This window comes from Crinia signifera, chromosome 8 (genome assembly GCF_055691185.1).
Source record: "Crinia signifera chromosome 8, ASM5569118v1, whole genome shotgun sequence".
Lineage (NCBI taxonomy): Eukaryota > Metazoa > Chordata > Amphibia > Anura > Myobatrachidae > Crinia > Crinia signifera.
In genome coordinates, this window is record NC_139224.1 from 95,468,795 (window position 1) to 95,489,631 (window position 20,837).

At 47.6% G+C, this 20,837-nt stretch overlaps 1 protein-coding gene across 5 annotated transcripts in view; it reads left to right on the top strand.

The window, feature by feature from the left end:
* LOC146026277 (complement factor H-like) overlaps window positions 1-20,837 on the top strand; it is a 960,333-nt gene that overhangs the window by 18,497 nt on the left and 920,999 nt on the right. For 4 of the 5 annotated variants that reach the window (XR_014454407.1, XR_014454408.1, XM_083156811.1 and 1 more), the window contains exon 2: window positions 7,079-7,261. The exons of the other annotated variant lie outside the window; for it this stretch is intronic. Coding sequence is in view for 2 of the 4 variants with exons in the window: in XM_083156811.1 (XP_083012937.1) it covers window positions 7,079-7,261 (183 nt within the window). In the remaining 2 variants the exon portion in view is untranslated. The remainder of the gene's footprint in view (window positions 1-7,078; window positions 7,262-20,837) is intronic. 5 annotated transcript variants of the gene reach the window in all.

The window sequence follows — 20,837 nt, forward strand, 5'->3', positions numbered from 1 at the left end:
TGCATTTAGCAATAGGGTAGGGAATATATGCTGCCATGGAGGAGTAGAGGAAAACACATTATCAGGTAAAAATCTGATATTTCCTCTACCTCCTCCCTGGCAGCCAATCACTGGGTAATGCCCCAGCAGTACATACTCACGGGAGGGATACAAACCATAACTAAAAATGTCAGGCATCCGCCTGTTCGTCTTCTCAAAATGACGAAAAGAAATTCTTCACAACCTCTTGCTTATGCCACCGCGGCACTGAGCACCTTTCTCCCAAATTTCGCATCTGCTGAGGACCAGACGTCCACTCTGTAGTGCTTGGAGAAAGTGTGGGCCGAGGCCCAACCTGCTGCTTTGCATAAATCTTCTATTGAGGCAGATCCCTTCTCTGCCAACGATGTTGCGATGGCCCTGGTAGAATGGGCCTTTAATCCTGGCGGAAGAGTTTGCCCTTTTACCTCATAGGCTTTTTGGCTGCAGATTTTGATCCACCTTGCAATTGTATCTTTGTCGGCTCTCTGCCCTATCTACTTCCTTCAGTAAGAACGAACAGGTTCTTTGTCTTCCACCAAGTTTCTGATCGCTGCACATAAATTTTTAGGGGTCTGACCAAGTCCAGCTTATTCAGTTTCTCCTCTCTTGCATTGCTTGGTTTTGCGCACAAGGAAGGTAGTATAATTTCTCTATTGATATGGAAATCTGAGACTATTTTGGGAAGGAACAGCGGATTGGTGCGAAGCACCACCTTATCCTCAAAGAAGTTCATATATGGCTCTTCCGCCCATAATGCTTGTATCTCCGAGACCCTCCTTCTGGAGGTAATTGCAACAAGGAAAGCAACCTTCCACGAAAGTAGCTTCACTGATATGTCCTGCAAGGGCTCAAATGGAGGCTCCATGAGTGCACCCAGGACCAAATTGAGGTCCCAAGGGGCTATGGGTTGCCTAATCCTTGGCCTAATCTTGCCTGCGGCTTGTACAAACCTCTTGACATACTTGTTGTTGGCAACTTTCATGTCCAGCATGGCTCCCAATGCCGCGATTTGTACTTTCAATGAGTTAGTAGCCAGACCTTTCTCTAGTCCGGCTTGCAGAAAAGCTAATATTGAGGGAATACTTTTTGGTGGACTGTGGTTCTCCATACACCAGATCCTGAATTTCTTCCACGTCTTATAGTAGACGCTCGATGTTGACTGCTTCCTAGCCCTAAGTAGGGTTGTTATGACCTTTCGTGAGAACCCTTTGTTCCTCAATGTCTCGTACTCAACAGCCACGCCGTCAAGTGCCATGATGGAGGCTGCCGTTGACTTATCCCCCCTTGAGACAGTAGGTCTGCCCTGTCCGGGAGTCTTACTGGGCCGTCTACTGCTAGCTGCAATAGCTTCGCAAACCACACCCTGCGTGGCCAGAAAGGGAGTATTGCTATCACCCTTGCTTTTTCCCTCTGTATTTTCCTTAGCACCCGGACAATTATTGGAATTGGTGGGAACACATAAGCTACCTCCATGTCCCATCTGGATGTTAGTGCATCCGTCTGTGCTGCTCGCGGGTCCCGAAATCTGAAAAAAAACGTTGGCACTTGGTTGTTCTGAGATGTTGCCATGAGGTCCACCTGTGGTGTGCCCCATCTGTTCACCAGGGTCTGGAACACTTCTTTGTTGAGTTTCCATTCACCTGGCCTGCACATGTGTCTGCTTAGCCTGTCTGCCATCACATTCTCTCTTCCCGCTAGATGCACTGCTAGCAAGTTTACTACTCTTAGTTCGGCCCAGCCCAACAGCTCTGATACCTCCTTCATCATTGTTCGGCTCCTTGTTCCCCCTTGATGATTGATGTATGAGACCACTGCTTGATTGTCCGTCCGGACGACCACTTCTGAATTCGTGAGTTTGTCCTGAAAATACTTGCATGCCAGGACCACTGCTCGCATTTCCCTTAGGTTCGAGTGCTTTTCTCTCCAGTACTCCGACCACTCGCCTTGAGCCGTATCTGCTCCACATACCGCTCCCCAGCCTGTACTGCTGGCGTCAGTTGTAATTACTACCTGCCTGATCTGTTCGAACGACTTGCCTTCGGCCAACCTGTTGCTGTTCTGCCACCATTGCAGATCTTCCTTGGCCCGTTTTGATAGCAATATCCTTTGTGACAAGTTTTTTTCCATCCCCATTCCACTGGGATAGGAAACATCCTTGCAGCTTTCTTAGGTGGAAGCGGGCCCAAGGTACCATCTCTAGTGCTGCTGACATTAACCCCAGTATCTCCATGCACTGTCCTGCCGACACTATGGTCCTTGACATTAGTACCGCCGTCTTCTCTATTATTTTTGTCCTTCGTTCGGCCGTTAATGCCACCTTCATTTTGTGCGAGTCTATTAATGCCCCCAGATATTTTATCACCTTGGTTGGCTTTAGTTGGCTCTTCTTCCTGTTGACCAACCATCCGTGTTGTTCTAGGCACCTCAAGACTCTTTCTGTATGTCGTTCTGCCTCCTGCTCTGAGTTTGCCACAATCAGCAGGTCGTCGAGGTATGGCTATATTGCGATACCCTCCTGTCTTAACCTCGCAATTATCACTATAAGTACTTTTGAGAAAGTCCTGGGAGATGTCGATAGACCGAATGGGAGGGCTACGAACTGGTAATTCGATCCTCGAATCTTAGGAATTTTTGGTGCCCCAGAAAGATCGGTACATGTAGGTATGCGTCCTTTAAATCTACTGACGTCATAAAGGATCCTCTTTTGATGTCTGGTAGTATGGACTTCACCGACTCCATCTTGAATGGTTTTGTCTCTACAAACTTGTTCAACCTTCTGAGGTCCAGGATGGTTCGGAATCCTCCGGACGCTTTTCTGACTATGAAGAATCTCGAATACCATCCTGTCCCTCTCTGATCTTCCTGCACCTTTACCACTACTTTTTGTCTTCGCATCTCTTCTAGGCTCGTCATTAACGCTATTCTTTCCTCTTGGTTGTGTGGAACGGGGGATTCTATGAAGAATGACCCTGTTTTTTTTAAAAACTCGATCTTGTATCCTGTTTGTATTACTTCTAGCACCCATTTGTCTGTGGTAGTCTCTTCCCAGGCGTGGTAATACTGCAACCACCTGGCTCCCACAGCAATTGGCTCGCCGTCATTGCTGCTCTCTCTTTGAGGGGAATCTTCCTTCCCTGCCCCTTTGGGCAGGAAAATTACCCCTCGATTGCCAGGGAGTCCTCCTGTAACTCCTCCCTGGCCTATACGCTCTGGCGTCTTTGAAATCCTATGCTTGATATCTGAACGGCCTGGTCGATACCGGCTTTTTTGCGGCCTTCTCCTGCAGTAGCCAGACCGACTTTCCACCCGATATCTTTGATATGATATCGTCCAGCTGTTTGCCAAACAAGTAGCTGCCTTGAAAAGGCAGAGACATGAGCTTATTTTTTGATTGGACATCTGCTGCCCATGGTTTAAGCCAGAGAGCTCTCCTTATTACTGCCGCCGTGGTCGTAGACCTGGCTGCTAGTTTTACGGCATCCACTGAAGCCTCACACAGAAACTCCACCGCCAGCTGTATGTCCTCTGAATGGACTTTATTAAGTCTGACCTCCGTATGCCGTCTAGCATATCCCCCTCCAGTTGTTGACACCAACTTCTGAGGACCCAAGATGTCACTGCCATTGCTGCAGTTGGTTTCAGAGCTGCCCCCGAAATTAGGTGCTGCTTCCTAAGGCCCAGCTCAATGCGCCTTTCCATCGGGTCCTTGAACACGTTTGCCTCTTCAAGAGGCAGCGTCGTTTTCCTTGATATCCGGGCTATAGCTGCGTCAACTCTGGGTAACTCTTCCCATGTTGACACATGAGCCTGATCAAAAGGATACATCCGATTAATTTTAGGTGGAACCGCCACCCTCCTATCGGGGTGTTTCCACTCCTCCTCAATGATTCCCCTAAGGGAGACTGAAAGCGGGAATTTCTTCCTCTTCTTCTTTTTATCTTGGAACAAGAGTTCCTGTAGATTCAGGTCCTCCTGTTGATCCTCAATTTTTAATGACTTATGTATTAACTCCAGTAGGTTTTCCACCATTACTGGGTTATAGTCCATATCCGTCTTATCCTGCGGATCATCATCAGGATCAATATCCTGTAGGCCCGTAGATGGCCCTTCTGCTGGCCCAGCCTGAGAGTCCTCAGAGTCTGATAACACAGCATGCTTCCTTTTGGTGCTTAGCTTGGCCAAGTCCTCCTTGGTAACAAACTTCCCAGATAGTGCTGTACTCAGCATCTCCACTAGACCTGCCATTTGGCTAGGTGAAAACAGTTGAGGGGTTTTGCAGGTTTCACAAACGTCCTCTTTATAGCCTTCCGGCAGCTTTTTGTCACACATTGCACACTTAGAAGTGTGGACTCTCCTGTGCTTAATTTTAGTGCTGTCCTTGCTTGCTTCGGACCTAGGCACATAATATGACACCCTGAGTATCATGATAGAAAAACAAACCAGCCCTTTAAGGCCAAAAAACATAGTCCCATTAGGCTCTTACCCCGACTTCTTAGTGCTAGGCCATTTATCTTCGTCGATGGTATCGGCGGGCGCTTCTAAACTGTATAAGATGCTGACAACTTACTCCTATCAGAGGAGGTGACCTATAATAACACATGCCCTAGTGAGCCATGAAAAAACACAATTGACATATACCAATATTGCTATATCCAGGTATCCGGTATTACTCACAGAAGTTATGTAAAAGTTCCACCCAGGTTGTGCCTCCGACTGCAAGGATCCTCCGGGCGCTTTCTCTCACTATCCGGCAAGAAAGAATACACAGCCTCCGCGCGCATAGGCACTTCCGCCTTATACGCCGGCTGCCGCGTCACTGACGTCCGCGTCACACGTACGCGTCGCGCCTCAATGACGCTAGCGCCCGCCGATGACGTCCGCCTCCTTTCCCCATGGATAAACGGAGGCCAGGCTGCCGCGCGCACCCACGCCGCCTGAGGATGCCGCCGTTCAGCGGTTTTGATGGCATCCAGCACCCGGGCTCCATGCCCGCCGGAGGCCGGCCTGCGCTCTCCCTTCCCCGCACCTGACAGGTACAACGGGGGAATCCAAATAGCACCAGCACTCTAAAGCTGGCCATACACTAGTAAGATTTATCTTCAGATCTGGCTGGTTGGAACAAAAACATGGTTCTGGATGAGTGACAGTTTGTCAGTTTTCCAGCATTTCCAAGCAAATGGTCAACTGTCATTTGCTCTCATCCATAACCAGGTTTTTGTTTAAACCAGACAGATCTGCAGATAAATCTGCATGTGTATGGCCACCTTAAGCCTTCACGGGGTACTCCTATACTGCCCATGGAAAGGAAAAAAAGACACCGAAGGGAGGAGAAAGGGGCGTTTATATACGAGGAGGTCTTTTTTTCCTTTCCATGAATACTGCCCAGTAAGGAGGAACCCAGTGATTGGCTGCCAGGGAGGAGGTAGAGGAAAACAGGGATTGTATAGATGTGTACCCAGGTTAACACTCCCTCCTGCTGAAATATACTGAAAAACCCCACAATTTAAACACACAGAATAAACAATCCCCTCAGATTAATTCCACAATTCACCTTCTAAGCACACCACTCCTTATTGCATGTAACTCTACACTTAAACAATTGCACTCTAAATAATGGCAGTTGAATTCACAACACTTGTTGCAATTATTATTTTAACATTTTATCAACAAATGTAATACCTAATTGATCCTTTATACAGCGTTCCACTTTTTCCTTACCTATTTGTATCTTTTTGGGGACTTGACACCCCCAGTGGGAGCTGCTTGTCACAACACTCCATTAGGTGCCTGTTCTTTTTAGCCATAATGCTTAAAAATACACTTTTTTCTTCCTTAAAATGGTGCATGGCCTACATTACATAACTTACTCGGAAAGACTATAAGATCTTATTATGTATTGTGCAGAGCAGAGCAGGGAAAGGGGGGACAAGATAGAAACTTTCAAATATATCAAGGGTTTTAACAAGGTACAGGGGGAAGACATTCTTCACTGAAAGAGGAGCAACAAAACATGAGGACATGCACTAAAACTAGAGGGAGGAAGATTCAGGGGAAATGTGAGGAAGTATTACTTCACAGAAAACGTAGTGGATAAGTGGAATAGCCTCCCATCAGAGGTGATAGAGGCAAATACAGTAGAGCAATTTAAACATGCTTGGGATAGGCATACCTCCCAACTTTTGAAGTGTTTGAGCCGGGACACTGTTGCTGCGCGCCGGAGGCACTTCGAAAATTCCGGGGGCATGGCCTAATTCCGAGGCGTGGTCTATACTCACGGGTCTCCCGCGAGGCCACGCTCCCATTTTGCCGCTATGGGGGCATGACCCAGAGGCTCTGTGAGCCTCTAGCCATGCCCCCAGCCCCCTGGCTACGGGAATAGACGACTGCGGGAGGGACAGCGGGACAGGCCCTGATAATCGGGACTGTCCCGCTGTAATCGGGACTGTTGGGAGGTATGGATAGGCATATTGATATCATTACAAATAAATAAGGGTCAAATATGGTTTGAGGTAACATGTTTAAAAAAGGGGCAGACTAGATTGGCCAAATGGTTCTTATCTTCTGTCAAATTCTAGGTTTCTATGAAAGGGAGTATGTCTCACATGGGCCCTGTTTTGTAACTTTGGGGAGTGTCCAGCATCTCCAGAGATACTGGCTGCTCCTGGAGACAGGGATGTCTGCAGTGCTGGCACTATATGTGACAGAAGTCAAGTGCTACATGAGTGTATCACACTCCTGTCCTGGCAGAAGAGCCAGAACTTTGGGGGACACCCCTTTTAAAGGAGACACTCAGGTGTAGGCCATACCCCTTCCCTGGCTTATTGACACCACTGCTCTTATCTACCTATTAGGGCAACCCTAGGCTATATTCTCTCTCTCGCTCTCTCTCTCAACTAGTAGGTGCAGTTTTATTCAATGTGTCTGAAATTAAAATTTTCATGAAAAATTGATGATTAAATTAATAGACACACTAAACAAATAAGTAATTGGTTGAGCTTTAAAGTGTATAATTAAGTACTCAAGCCTTCAATTGATCCCCCCCACCATTTTATTGTAGATCGCTGTCAAAAGCCAGCGCAAACAGAAGAAGCAGTACTGCAAGGTGACTGGAATGATGAAACTTACCCCCCTGGTAAGGTTGCAACATATATCTGCCGCCCTGGATACCGCCAAGATGGATCTATCAGAATGGCATGCATTGAAGGCATGTGGTTGACATTATCTGGAGGGCAATGTACAAGTAAGTAAAACCTTCATAGTAATTAGATCATACAGTGAATGAACGTACTATGACTCAGATATTTAGACACAATGGTGTGATCAATAGTAATATATGTTGTAATGGACCAGTTCAGAGCCAGCCCTAGCCTACGCCCTAGGCAAGATTTTAGCTGCAGCCCCCTAGCACCGCCACTAGTTCCGCCTCTGACCCTGCTTCCCTTTCCCAGCACCATCAACCCTCATAATTACGATTCAGGCCAATCTCAAGAATCCTAATTGCTACATCTGTGCCTAGGCGCTCTAAACTTGACACCCTGGCTGCTTTGCAACTGCCGAAAGTGGAATCTCCTGCAATTGCCTGGCAACTCTGGTTGCCGGGCAAACGTCTGACCCAGGACGTCTAGAAGTGGAAGTGATGCCACCAGCAGAAAGTGTGATTGCTAGGCGAGCAGAAGAGACGACCTGATCCCATTGCCTAGTGACTGTCGGGAGCCGGCGTGTCCTATTACTAACAGTACTCCCCCCTGAGGAGGGGTTAAGGAACCCTTAAACCCAGGTTTGTCAGGAAACTCCTGAAAAAACTTTCTTTTAAGCCTGGAGGTGTGTAAATCCTTATTCAGGACCCAGGACCTCTCTTCCGGGCCATATTCTTTCCAGTGGACCAGGAAGAAAAGTTTACCATGGGATACCTTGGAATCAAGAATTTTTTCCACCAAAAATTCCTGATGACCCAGAACATTCACAGGAAACCTCTCCCTGATAACCTTTAGTGGAAACTTCCAGGAAACAACATAAGAGTTTAGCAAAGACAATGAAAGGTATTCCAGATTTTAAGAGATCTCTGTAACTTTAACCTGAAGTGTTTGACTTTAGGAAAAGGCCCAATGAATCTAGGTCCCAGTCTGCCTGAAGGTTGCCTGAGTCTTAGGTTTCAGGCTGATATCAGACCTTGTCATCTACGTTAAAGTTACAAGGATGACTGAACCTGTAAGAATTTTTTTCTCCCAAAAGTCAGCTCCTTCCAGAGCAAGATGCACCTTTTTCCAAACGGTTCAGACAGGAAGTAAGCAATGAAGACAAACCACTGGAATTAAGGGAGTTGGCTCTTGGATGATAGCCATATACGGACATAAAAAGTGACATCTTGATCGAAGAGTGGCAAGCATTCTTATAAGCGAAATCCACCAGGCAGTTGTTCTGAGTCTCGGAAACATAACAATGCAAATACTGTTTTAGAGACTGGTTCATGCACTAAGTCTGTCCATTGGACTGAGGATGATAATCAAAGTAGAGACTTAACTTCACACCTAATGAAGTACAGAAAATTTCCAAACAAACAGGACTTCCAACACTTCAGTAGATGAGACAAGGCGATAAAATTAACCATTTTGTTGAACCTGTCAACCACTACCAAGATAACCTGAAAACCAGCTGAGATAGGAAGGTCCACCACAAAATCCATGGATACGTGTGACCAAGGCCTGGCTGGAACAGCAAAAGGCAATAGCTGTCCACATGGAAGAGATCAAGACAACTTCTGTTTGGCACATTCTTGGCAAGGTGTCCTAAAAAGGACACCTCAAAAACATGGAAGTCACATTTCTCCAGTTTGGCATACAGGTACTACCTTAACTATGTATTGAATATAAAACACTTCTACTCGCAAATAAAGCTATTAACCACACTTCACCAGCATATATCTCTTTACTTATCACAAAATATCTCCCATCTCGACCACTACACTCTGCACAAGATCTTCGTCTCTCTTCTGCACGGACCAAGAGCTCCCATTCACTATTACATGACTTTCATCAGACTGCTCCCATCCTATAGAATGCCCTTCCACACACAATAAGACTCTCCAATAGCCTCCGAACTTTCAAGCGTTCCCTGAAAACTCACCTTTTCAGGCAAGCCTATCCTAGTTAAGTTCTACATGCATATCCCTCTGAGGCACTTATGGATAATATAGCTTCCCTTCTGGACTTTCAACTTGGTGGGACTGCTATACTATTACTGGTGCCTATCCTTGTGTTTCCCTCCTATATCCCTATAGATTGTAAGCTTGCAGCAGGGCTCTCCTGCCTCCAAGTCTGTCTGTTGTTACCCAGTTTGTTTTATCACTGTCTACTATTGTAAAGCGCAATAGAATCTGCTGCGCTATATAAGAAACTGTAAATAAATAAATAATAAACATGCCAAACATAAAGAAAGGCTCTAAATAAACAAGATGTTGTACGGGTAAACCACCATGAACTTCCCTAAGACGTCATGGAGAACATAATTTATCAAGCCTTGAACACCGCAAGAGCGTTGGAAAGCCAAATGGCATTACCAGGTGCTCATAATGCCCGGACTGTGTACTGAAGGCAGTTTTCCATTCATCGCCTGATCTTATGCGAATGAGGTTGTGAGCAGGTCGATTTTGGAAAATACTACTGCAGAGTGGAGCTGATCAAACAGTACAGATATGAAGGGCAAGCAGAGCCGGCCCTAGCCTAAATGATGCCCTAGGCAAGATTTTGGCTGGTGCCCCCTACCACCGCCACTAGTTCCGCCTCTGACCCTGCTCCCCTTTCCCAGCACCATCAACCCTCATTATAGCTGTCAACATTTTGGTGCTCCTACCCGCACTATTTTAAATAGAAACAGTACACACATTCGGTGCGCAGCCCAAACAGGGGTGTGTTCTTGGAAAAGACAAGAGTGGACTTTCCAAACTTCCTGAGGCGCAATCAGTCCAGATGTTTTTCTGGCCGTCAATACTTCAGGGAATCTTTCCGTTATATTTCCGATGGGTTTTATGTGTGTACCTCCCCTTTATTTTGAGTGAGTGAGGTGCGCCTATAGGAGATCTTTTCCATCACCTGTCACAAGGATTGATAATAACACTGAATAAGTAAACTTTGTTGTTAATTTTTATTTTTATGTTACACACATCATCTGGAGTTAAGAAAGAGGATATAGAAAAAGGACGGAACAAGTACACGCTAAGTGCACAGACAGTGCTATTCACGCTGTGAGTAGGGTACGCCTATCTATGTTCTCCTGCTTCACTCCAGTAGCACAATTTTCTTAATTCCTTTTCACTGATTTATACCTAATTGGTGGTTTCTCCTTTGATTTATTTCCCGAAAACCATCGGAAATATAACGGAAAGACTCACTGAAGTATTGACGGCCAGAAAAACATCTGGACTGATTGCGCCTCAGGAAGTTTGGAAAGTCCACTCTTGTATTTTCTTCGTCATTGTTTAAGTTATTGGGTGATAACTACAGACTAGTACGAACCAGAGGCAGCAGTGCGCCAAGGAAGGGTCAAATCCTATATCTGTTTTTGCAGGGGTGTGTTCTTGCTGGGAAGGGGCATGGCCACACAATAGTACCCCCAATTCAAATTATGCCACACAGTAGTGCAACTTTATTCACATTATATCATGCGATGGTGTCCCTTATTCATGTTACATCACACAGTAGTACCACTTTACCATATATACATTACTCCTCACATTATTCACATTATACCCTTAAAAAAAAATCCTGAGAAAATATTGTATTTTAAGTACCTCCATGGCCACACTGCAACCCAGCACAAAGCAGTGTGTGCTTGGCAGAGGAGAAGAGCTGCAGCTGCTGCTGTCACTTAAGGGGAGGGGGCCTGGGGCCCCCACTGGGCCCTTCCATCAGACTTTGGCCTGGGTAATTTGTACCCCCTACCCCTTTCTCTCGGCACCCCTGATAATACTACACACATGACACATTATTAATGTCCTTATAAATATAATGCCCCTTAGACATTATGCCAACCTTTATTTATTCCCTTCATACACATAATGCCACACCTAATGCCCCTTACACATATGTTGCACATTATTAATGCCCTTATACACATGACACACATAATGCCTGTTACACATATGTTGCACATTATTAATGCCCTTATACACACGACACACATATTGCCTATTACACATATGTCGCACATTATTAATGCATTTATACATGACACACATAATGCCCCTTACACATATGCCGAACAGTATTGCACAACCAACCCACCCGCAGACAGCACTCACACAGCCACTAACACTGTGACCTCTGCCTCAGCTTGGATACAGATGTTTCCTCATGCATCTTACCTCAATAGGCCATGCAGTTCCTGGCCAGTTCGGCTAATGTTGGGTGCCTTTTTTGCTGAAAATTCGTCTTAATTGAATTGTTGGTACTTATACGCCCAACTAACATATAAGTACCGAATTGTTATGTGATCAGGACACACAAGGAGCTTCTGATGATGAAAATGATATGTGGCATGCCTATATTCCGTGTGCGAGTGTGGCTGTACCTGCATACGGAATGCTATGTTTCAATGATTTCCATGAATACAATAGTTCATATTCAGATACAGCCTCACTCACACACAGAATATAGGCATGCTGCATATAATTTTAATCAGCAGAAGCTGCTGGTGCTCCAAGGCATTCCAAACGCCCTAGGCATTTGCCTAGTTTGCCCATCCCTAGGGCCGTCTCTCTCACCATTATTTTGTTATGGGCCCGGTAATTAATGCAGGTTCTCAAGGAACCATCTTTTTTGCCCAATAAAAAGAACCCTGCACTCGGAGATTTAGAAGGCCTAATAAATCCATGTTTAAGACTATCTTTAATGTGGTCCTTCATGGCTTTAGGCTCGGGGCCATACAAAGCATAGAGTCTCCTTGTAGGTAACCGAGCGCTGGGAAGTAAATAAGTAAATAAATGGTACAATCGTATGAATGATGGGGAGGAAGGGTATCTGCTTTCCTTTCAGAAAAAACATCAGTGTAGTCAATGTACTCAGCTGGAATACCTTCCGACGTAACTTATGCTACAAGTACAGGATGTCAGTACCTGGGTATGTTGTGGACCCGAGCGCGGGACAGGATCGGTTGGGGACCGGAGGATAGCCGGACGGATGTAGGTCTTTCTCATAGGCCAGTCAGAGGTAGATGAATACACAGGATGCCAGAAGATCTCCCTGGAGCTATAGACTGCTGAAGGTAGCCAGGGGAAGCATGGAGGACTTAGAGGCAGCTCGAGGTGTATGGAGGCCTGGAGGCTGGAGGTACACCAAGCTGAAGACGGAGGACACACGGGAGGTTGCAGTGGAGGTTGCACTGTTGCAGGAGACTGGAGGTGCACAGGTGTTGGCAACGGAGGGTGCACTGTCGCAGGAGACTGGAGGTGCACAGGTGTTGGCAACGGAGGGTGCACTGTAGCAGGAAATTGGAGGTGCACAGGTGTTGGCAACGGAGTGTGCACTGTAGCAGGAGACTGGAGATGCACAGGTGTTGGCAATGGAGTGTGCACTGTAGCAGGAGACTGGAGGTGCACAGGTGTTGGCAATGGAAGGTGCACTGTAGCAGGAAACTGGAGATGCACAGGTGTTGGCAACGGAAGGTGCACTGTAGCAGGAAACTGGAGGTGCACCGGTGTTGGCAACGGAGGATGCACTGTCAAAGGAGACTGGAGGTGCACAGGTGTTGGCAACGGAGGGTGCACTGTTGCAGGAGACTGGAGGTGCACAGGTTTTGGCAATGGAGGGTGCACTGTCGCAGGAGACTGGTGGTGCACAGGTGTTGGCAACAGAGGGTGCACTGTCGCAGGAGACTGGAGGTGCACAGGTGTTGGCAACGGAGGGTACACTGTAGCAAGAAACTGGAGGTGCACAGGTGTTGGCAACGGAGTGTGCACTGTCGCAGGAGACTGGAGGTGCACAGGTGTTGGCAACGGAGGGTGCACTGGAGCAGGAAACACAGTTACTGGGGTAACCAGAACGCTGATCCTTCCAACGGAATGACAAACGAAGCTCTGGCACCAGCCTGCTGCAGGCTGAAGCCTTTTATCCCCCTGGGAGAACTGCAATTGGCTGCAGCTCCTGGATTGGTAATTCCATTGGTGGGCTCCGGAAAGATGGCTGCCATTTGAGGACATTGCAGCCCTCTCAGCTCAGCCCCTGACCTGGTGCCTGTTGGTTATCCTCCCACAGGCTGCCGGAGGTACTGCTGGGTTAACCCACTCTCTCCTGCTGCCCAGCATGCAGCAGCGTGACCCTGCTCCTGGGCCGACGTCCCCCCGCAAGTCACAGCCCGCCGGAGGAACCGAACGCCGCCGCTTGAGCAGCAAGACGGCGGCGCCGATCCCACTCTCAGCCTGACCCGCTGCCAGGACCCCGTGACCCGGACCAGGCCCCGCCGCACCGCACGCACAGGTAGGCGGCGAGAACGCGCCGAGACAGTACCCCCCCCCAGGAAGTGGACTCCGGACACTTCCCAGGCTTACCAGGATTCTCTTGATGGAATCTTCGCAACAACAAAGTAGCATTAACGTCTGAAGCGTCCACCCAAGATCTTTCCTCTGGGCCATATCCTCTCCAGTCCAACAAATACTGTACTCGACCGAAATAGGTTCTGGAATCCAAGATGCTTTTGAGACCAAATGCTACCCCCTGACGAGAGTGACACTGCCGCGGTCTGGGTATCCTGCTTTGGAACTGGTTCAGAACCAATGGTCTCAACAATGAAATATGGAAGGAGTTGGGGATCCGTAGAAACTGAGGTAACTGGAGTTTATAGGCTACTGGAGAGATAACAGAGATAACTGGATAGGGACCGATGAACCTGGGAGCAAACTTCATTGATGGAACTCGCAACCTAATGTTCTTGGTCGAAAGCCAAACTCTATCTCCTACCTTGAGTTTGGGCACTGCTGTCCTGTGGCGATCAGCAAATTTTTTGTAGTTTTGGGAAGCTCTATGCAGAGACACATGGACATCCTTCCAAATATTAGAAAAGAACTGAAAGGAGGAATTCATTGCAGGAACGTCAAAGACAGGAAGACTTTGAACTCAGGAACGCGGGGATGCATACCATAAACAATGAAGAATGGTGACTTATTTGTAGCTGAGTGGTAGGAGTTATTGTGGGCAAACTCGGCCCATGGAAGAAGTTCTGACCAGTTATCTTGGGATGAGTATAAATACAGGCGCAAAAATGTCTCCAAATCTTGATTCACTCTCTCTCTTTGGTTTGGGGATGGTATGCTGTAGAGAATTTTAATTTGATTTGCAAGGCTGAACACAAAGATCTCCAAAATATCGCCACAAATTGAACCCCTCTAACAGAGATTATTTCAGCAGGAAGTCCGTGGAGCCGAAATATCTCAGCCACAAACAAGTGAGCCAATTTGGGTGCCGCAGGCAAACCCTTGAGGGGGATGAAATGTGCCATTTTTGAAAATCGGTCCACAATTACCCAAATTATGTTGAAGCCTTGAGATGAGGGTAGATCTGTAATGAAGTCCATCGAAAGATGTGACCAGGGTCATTCCGGAATCGACAATGGCTGAAGGAGACCGGATGGAGCTTGGCGAGAGGTTTTATGCTGTGCACACAAGGCGCAGGAAGAAATAAAAGCTGTAATGTCAGATTTCATAGAAGGCCACCAATATGATCTTTTAATGAACTCAAGAGTCTTTTTAATCCCAGAATGACCTGAAAAGCGAGAGGCGTGAGCCCAACGGAGTAAAGCTGATCAATGCTTTGTACTCACAAACGTTTTCCCTGGAGGTATACTGTAGATATCAACTTGGTCTTCACAAACCTGGTAGGAGGGAGTACAGGACTGGTAGATTGATCTTCCACAGAGGAAGAAAAAGACTGAGACAAGGCATCAGCTTTGCCGTTTTGAGATCCTGGCCGGAAAGTTAAGGAAAAGTCGAACCTAGTAAAGAATAGAGCCCACTGGGCCAGTCTAGGATTCAGACACTGAGCTTTGCGAAGGTAGAGAAGATTTTTGTGATCCGTGATAATGGATACTGGGAATTTAGCTCCCTCCAGCAGATAACGCCATTCTTCCAAGGCGAGCTTGATGGCGAGCAACTCCTGTTCTCCAATCGGATAGTTCATTTCAGCTGGCAAAAATTTCTTGGAGAAAAACCCACAGGGGTGGATCTTACCATCAACAGTTTTCTGGGAGAATACCGCCCCCACTCCCACTGAAGAGGCATCTACTTCTAGTATAAATGGTCGAGAGGAATCAGGCTGACGGAGTATAGGAGCTGAGGTGAAAACTTGTTTGAGCTGATGGAATGCTGAAATTGCTTCTGGAGACCACTGGGAGGGATTTGCCCCTTTATGGGTGAGAGCAGTGATGGGACTAATGATAGAAGAGAAGTTCCTGATAAATCTTCTATAATAATTGGAGAATCCAATAAATCGTTGAATGGCTCTTAAGGTAGTAGGGCGGGACCAGTTGAGAACAGCTTGTACCTTGGAAGGGTCCATCTATAAATCAGAACCAGAGGTATCCAAGGAAGACGACTGAGGGCTTTTCAAATTCGCACTTTTCCAACTTACAATATAGTTGATTATCTCGCAAGCGTTGAAGAACCTCGTTGACGTGTGATCGATGTTCCTGAAGATTTCGAGAAAAAATTAAGATGTCATAGAGATAAACCACAACAGAATAGTATAACAAATCACGGAATATCTCATTCATAAATTCTTGAAAAACAGCGGGGGCATTACTCAAGCCAAATGGCATTACCAGGTATTCGTAATGACCATCCCTAGTATTAAATGCAGTCTTCCACTCGTTACCCGCCCGGATATGAATCAGGTTATAAGCCTCTCTGAGATCTAGTTTGGTGAAGACCGTGGCCCCCTTAATCTGGTCGAACAGTTCCGTAACCAAAGGAAGGGGATAGCGGTTTTGGTACTTATGTAATATCTGGACTCCCGTTTTTCTTATGAGACCGCGTCCCCTCGCGGCGCTCACCACGCTTCAGGCACGGTGGCTCGCTGCGCTCGCCACACTATATAAAATCAACTCCATGCGTAGTTGGATAGTAGGGGTATGAAAAAATGGGGTGCATTTAACATGGGAGTCCAGATAATACAATAAGTACCGCGGTTTTGATGGTAATATCATTCAAAGCTCTATAGTCTATGCAGGGCCTAAGACCACCATCTTTCTTCTTAACAAAATAAAAACCTGCCCCTGCTGGAGAAGAAGAGGGCCGAATGAACCCTTTCTCGAGGTTCTCTTTGATATACAGAGCCATGGCTTCTGTTTCAGGAAGAGAAAGGGGATAAGTCCTACCTCTCGCCGGCGTTTTGTCCGGGACCAGATCGATTGGACAATCCCATCGGCGGTGTGGTGGCAATTTATCTGCCGACTTTTTGCAAAAGACATCCGAGAATGAAGTATAGGCAGGAGGTAGAATATCAGAGCTTGCTGGTTTAGTTGAATGAATGGGAACGATTTTCTGAAGACAGGAATGGTGACAGTCGGAACCCCAGGAGAGGATTTGCATAGATCTCCAATCTATGTGAGGGGAATGTCTTTGAAGCCATGGAAATCCCAATACAATTGGATGGCTGGCTTTGGGAATCACCAAAAAAGACAAAAGTTTGTGATGGAGCAGTCCGACTTGTACCGAAAGAGGAACCGTCCGATGGGTAACTGAGCCTTGAGGAATAAGGCTGCCATCGATGGCTGACAGGTGGTAAGCTTGGTTTAGCACAGAAGTCTGTATTCGGTGGAGTGAGACAAATTGAGAAGAGATAAAATTCTCGGCTGCTCCAGAGTCCAATAATACTTGTACAGTGATTGGTCCATCGGGCATCAATACTTGGAGAGGCAAAAGAGAGTCAGACTTGATTGGAGACACAGTAGCTTGTCCTAGTCTGGTTTCTCCAGGACCAACTAGGACTTGCAGTTTAACGGACGGCGAGGGCAGGAAGCCAGGAGATGCCCGGCTTCTCCACAATAAAGGCAAAGGTTCTGGCGTCGTCTTCGCTGCCGTTCCTCAGGGGAGAGACGAGTTTGGTTCACCTGCATTGGTTCTTCTGAAAGAGAAGGTGACTCAGAAGGCATTGCCCTTGGAACTGGTGCAGGTCTTACGCAATCCTGACGGGACCTTTCTACCTGTCTCTCTCGGTAGCGGAGATCAAGCTTATTGCATAGAGAAATTATGGCAGCAAGGGTAGTAGGAAGATCTCGTGTAGCCAAATCATCTTTGATCCACTCAGAAAGCCCAGCAAGAAAAGTGGAGACTAGAGCCACTTCATTCCAGGAGAGTTCTGATGCTAACGTCTGAAACTGTATTACATACTGGGCAACTGATCGGGTCCCTTGGCGTATACGAAGGATTTCAGAAGCAGCTGAGGTCACTCTACCAGGCTCATCAAAGATTCTCCTAAAGTCTGCGATAAAGGTAGCATAATTTGTGAGTATTGGATCATATCGTTCCCATAAGATAGACACCCAGTCCAGAGCGGATCCGGAGAGTAGCGAGACTATATAGGCAACCCTAGTGAGGTCAGTGGGAAAGTTTGTGGGTTGTAGTGAGAAATGCACCTCACATTGGTTGATGAATCCCCTACAGGCTCTAGGCATCCCATCGAATTTTGCTGGTGTCGGTAGATGCAGGGTCGGACCCAAAGCCGGCCGAGGAGGAGGATTTGGGGGAATGACTGCAGGAGCTGGTGGTGTCTGCGCAGCCTGAGAAATAGAGGATTGGAGCGAATCTTGCGGTTGTGAAATGCCTTGCAAAGCTTGAGCCACCTGCTGCTGGGCCTCCTCAAGTGGCTGTAGGCGGCTAGCAATCCCTTGTAAAAGGTCCTGACTTGCTACCAGGTCCATTGGGCCAGAGCTTTCTGTCAGTACATGGGTATGTTGTGGACCCGAGCGCGGGACAGGATCGGTTGGGGACCGGAGGATAGCCGGACGGATGTAGGTCTTTCTCATAGGCCAGTCAGAGGTAGATGAATACACAGGATGCCAGAAGATCTCCCTGGAGCTATAGACTGCTGAAGGTAGCCAGGGGAAGCATGGAGGACTTAGAGGCTGGCAGCTCGAGGTGTATGGAGGCCTGGAGGTACACCAAGCTGAAGATGGAGGACACACGGGAGGTTGCAGTGGAGGTTGCACTGTTGCAGGAGACTGGAGGTGCACAGGTGTTGGCAACGGAGGGTGCACTGTCGCAGGAGACTGGAGGTGCACAGGTGTTGGCAACGGAGGGTGCACTGTAGCAGGAAATTGGAGGTGCACAGGTGTTGGCAACGGAGTGTGCACTGTAGCAGGAGACTGGAGATGCACAGGTGTTGGCAATGGAGTGTGCACTGTAGCAGGAGACTGGAGGTGCACAGGTGTTGGCAATGGAAGGTGCACTGTAGCAGGAAACTGGAGATGCACAGGTGTTGGCAACGGAAGGTGCACTGTAGCAGGAAACTGGAGGTGCACCGGTGTTGGCAACGGAGGATGCACTGTCAAAGGAGACTGGAGGTGCACAGGTGTTGGCAACGGAGGGTGCACTGTTGCAGGAGACTGGAGGTGCACAGGTTTTGGCAACGGAGGGTGCACTGTCGCAGGAGACTGGTGGTGCACAGGTGTTGGCAACAGAGGGTGCACTGTCGCAGGAGACTGGAGGTGCACAGGTGTTGGCAACGGAGGGTGCACTGTAGAAGGAAACTGGAGGTGCACAGGTGTTGGCAACGGAGGATGCACTGTAGCAGGAAACTGGAGGTGCACAGGTGTTGGCAACAGAGTGTGCACTGTCGCAGGAAACTGGAGGTGCACAGGTGTTGGCAACGGAGGGTGCACTGTAGCAGGAGACTGGAGATGCACAGGTGTTGGCAACGGAGTGTGCACTGTAGCAGGAGACTGGAGGTGCACTGGTGTTGGCAACGGAGGATGCACTGTTGCAGGAGACTGGAGGTGCACAGGTGTTGGCAACGGAGGGTGCACTGTCGCAGGAGACTGGAGGTGCACAGGTGTTGGCAACGGAGGGTGCACTGTCGCAGGAGACTGGAGGTGCACAGGTGTTGGCAACGGAGGATGCACTGTCGCAGGAGACTGGAGGTGCACAGGTGTTGGCAACGGAGGGTGCACTGTCGCAGGAGACTGGAGGTGCACAGGTGTTGGCAACGAAGGGTGCACTGTAGCAGGAAATTGGAGGTGCACAGGTGTTGGCAACAGAGTGTGCACTGTAGCAGGAGACTGGAGATGCACAGGTGTTGGCAACGGAGTGTGCACTGTAGCAGGAGACTGGAGGTGCACAGGTGTTGGCAATGGAAGGTGCACTGTAGCAGGAAACTGGAGATGCACAGGTGTTGGCAACGGAAGGTGCACTGTAGCAGGAAACTGGAGGTGCACCGGTGTTGGCAACGGAGGATGCACTGTCAAAGGAGACTGGAGGTGCACAGGTGTTGGCAACGGAGGGTGCACTGTTGCAGGAGACTGGAGGTGCACAGGTTTTGGCAATGGAGGGTGCACTGTCGCAGGAGACTGGTGGTGCACAGGTGTTGGCAACAGAGGGTGCACTGTCGCAGGAGACTGGAGGTGCACAGGTGTTGGCAACGGAGGGTGCACTGTCGCAGGAGACTGGAGGTGCACAGGTGTTGGCAACGGAGGGTGCACTGTCGCAGGAGACTGGAGGTGCACAGGTGTTGGCAACGGAGGGTGCACTGTAGCAGGAAACTGGAGGTGCACAGGTGTTGGCAACGGAGTGTGCACTGTAGTGTGATAACCACAGGTGTACATTGGTTGTGTTCTCTTACCGGTATGTCCACTTGGAGGGTGCTGCTTCTTCTATGTCACAGAGTATTGGAGGCAGGAGACTCAGCATGGTTCAAAAAGGGTTAACACTTTATTTGCGCAGTATAAGGCAACCTGCGCCTTCAAAAACAGTAAAGAATGCACAATAACAGTCCCGCAATTCACCAATTGCCTGGCTAACTACGGCTGTCAGGAGTCGCTACGTTCTCTGGTTCTAGCCGGCAGCTTTAAACAACTAATCTAGGCTTCACGTTCACTGGCCTGTAGCTTTTGGCATATTATGTGTATAAATCAAAACAATACGTATATTCACTAGTATATCAATAACGGCAGACTGGACTAATTAAGGCATGGACCACAGTAAACATATAAATATCCCTATTGCATAAATAATGGCAACCAGTTAAATGTTCTTGCATAGACCACAGTAAACATATAAACATTCCTATTGCATAGATAACGGTAAACAATTAATTCTTACGGCATAGATAGTGACAACAGTAGATATTATTGAGCAATAATTAATGTTTTTATAGTGCACTTTTAGTACCTGAGATGATATCACTGTTAGTCCTTATAGAATCCTTGGAGAGGAAAGTTCAATCACCCCTTAAAAGTCTAGAGTCTATCACAGAGATCCCAAAGGGTCAGTTCCTGCTTTGGACTATATACTTGTACTGAATACTGTATTTGTAATCCACTGGGTTTTGGACATATTTAGTGAGAAAATAAATGTCTTTCCTGCAGCAGTCTTTTGTTCAAGAGGATCCAACTTTAAGAGGTTAAAAACAAACCAATGCAATAGAATATTGGTTAACTTGCTGTAGCTGCCTCTTCTATAAGCTGTACTCACAGGGGCCAATGATACTTTCACCCCCTGCCACTGAGCAATTCTGGAGTTATTCAATACAGTCTTTTAACATGACAGTCTTTCTTGGTGTGGCTGGTGAGATTTGGGAGGGGGTTACTTAAAGATGAATTCCGTTTGCCCAGCTTCT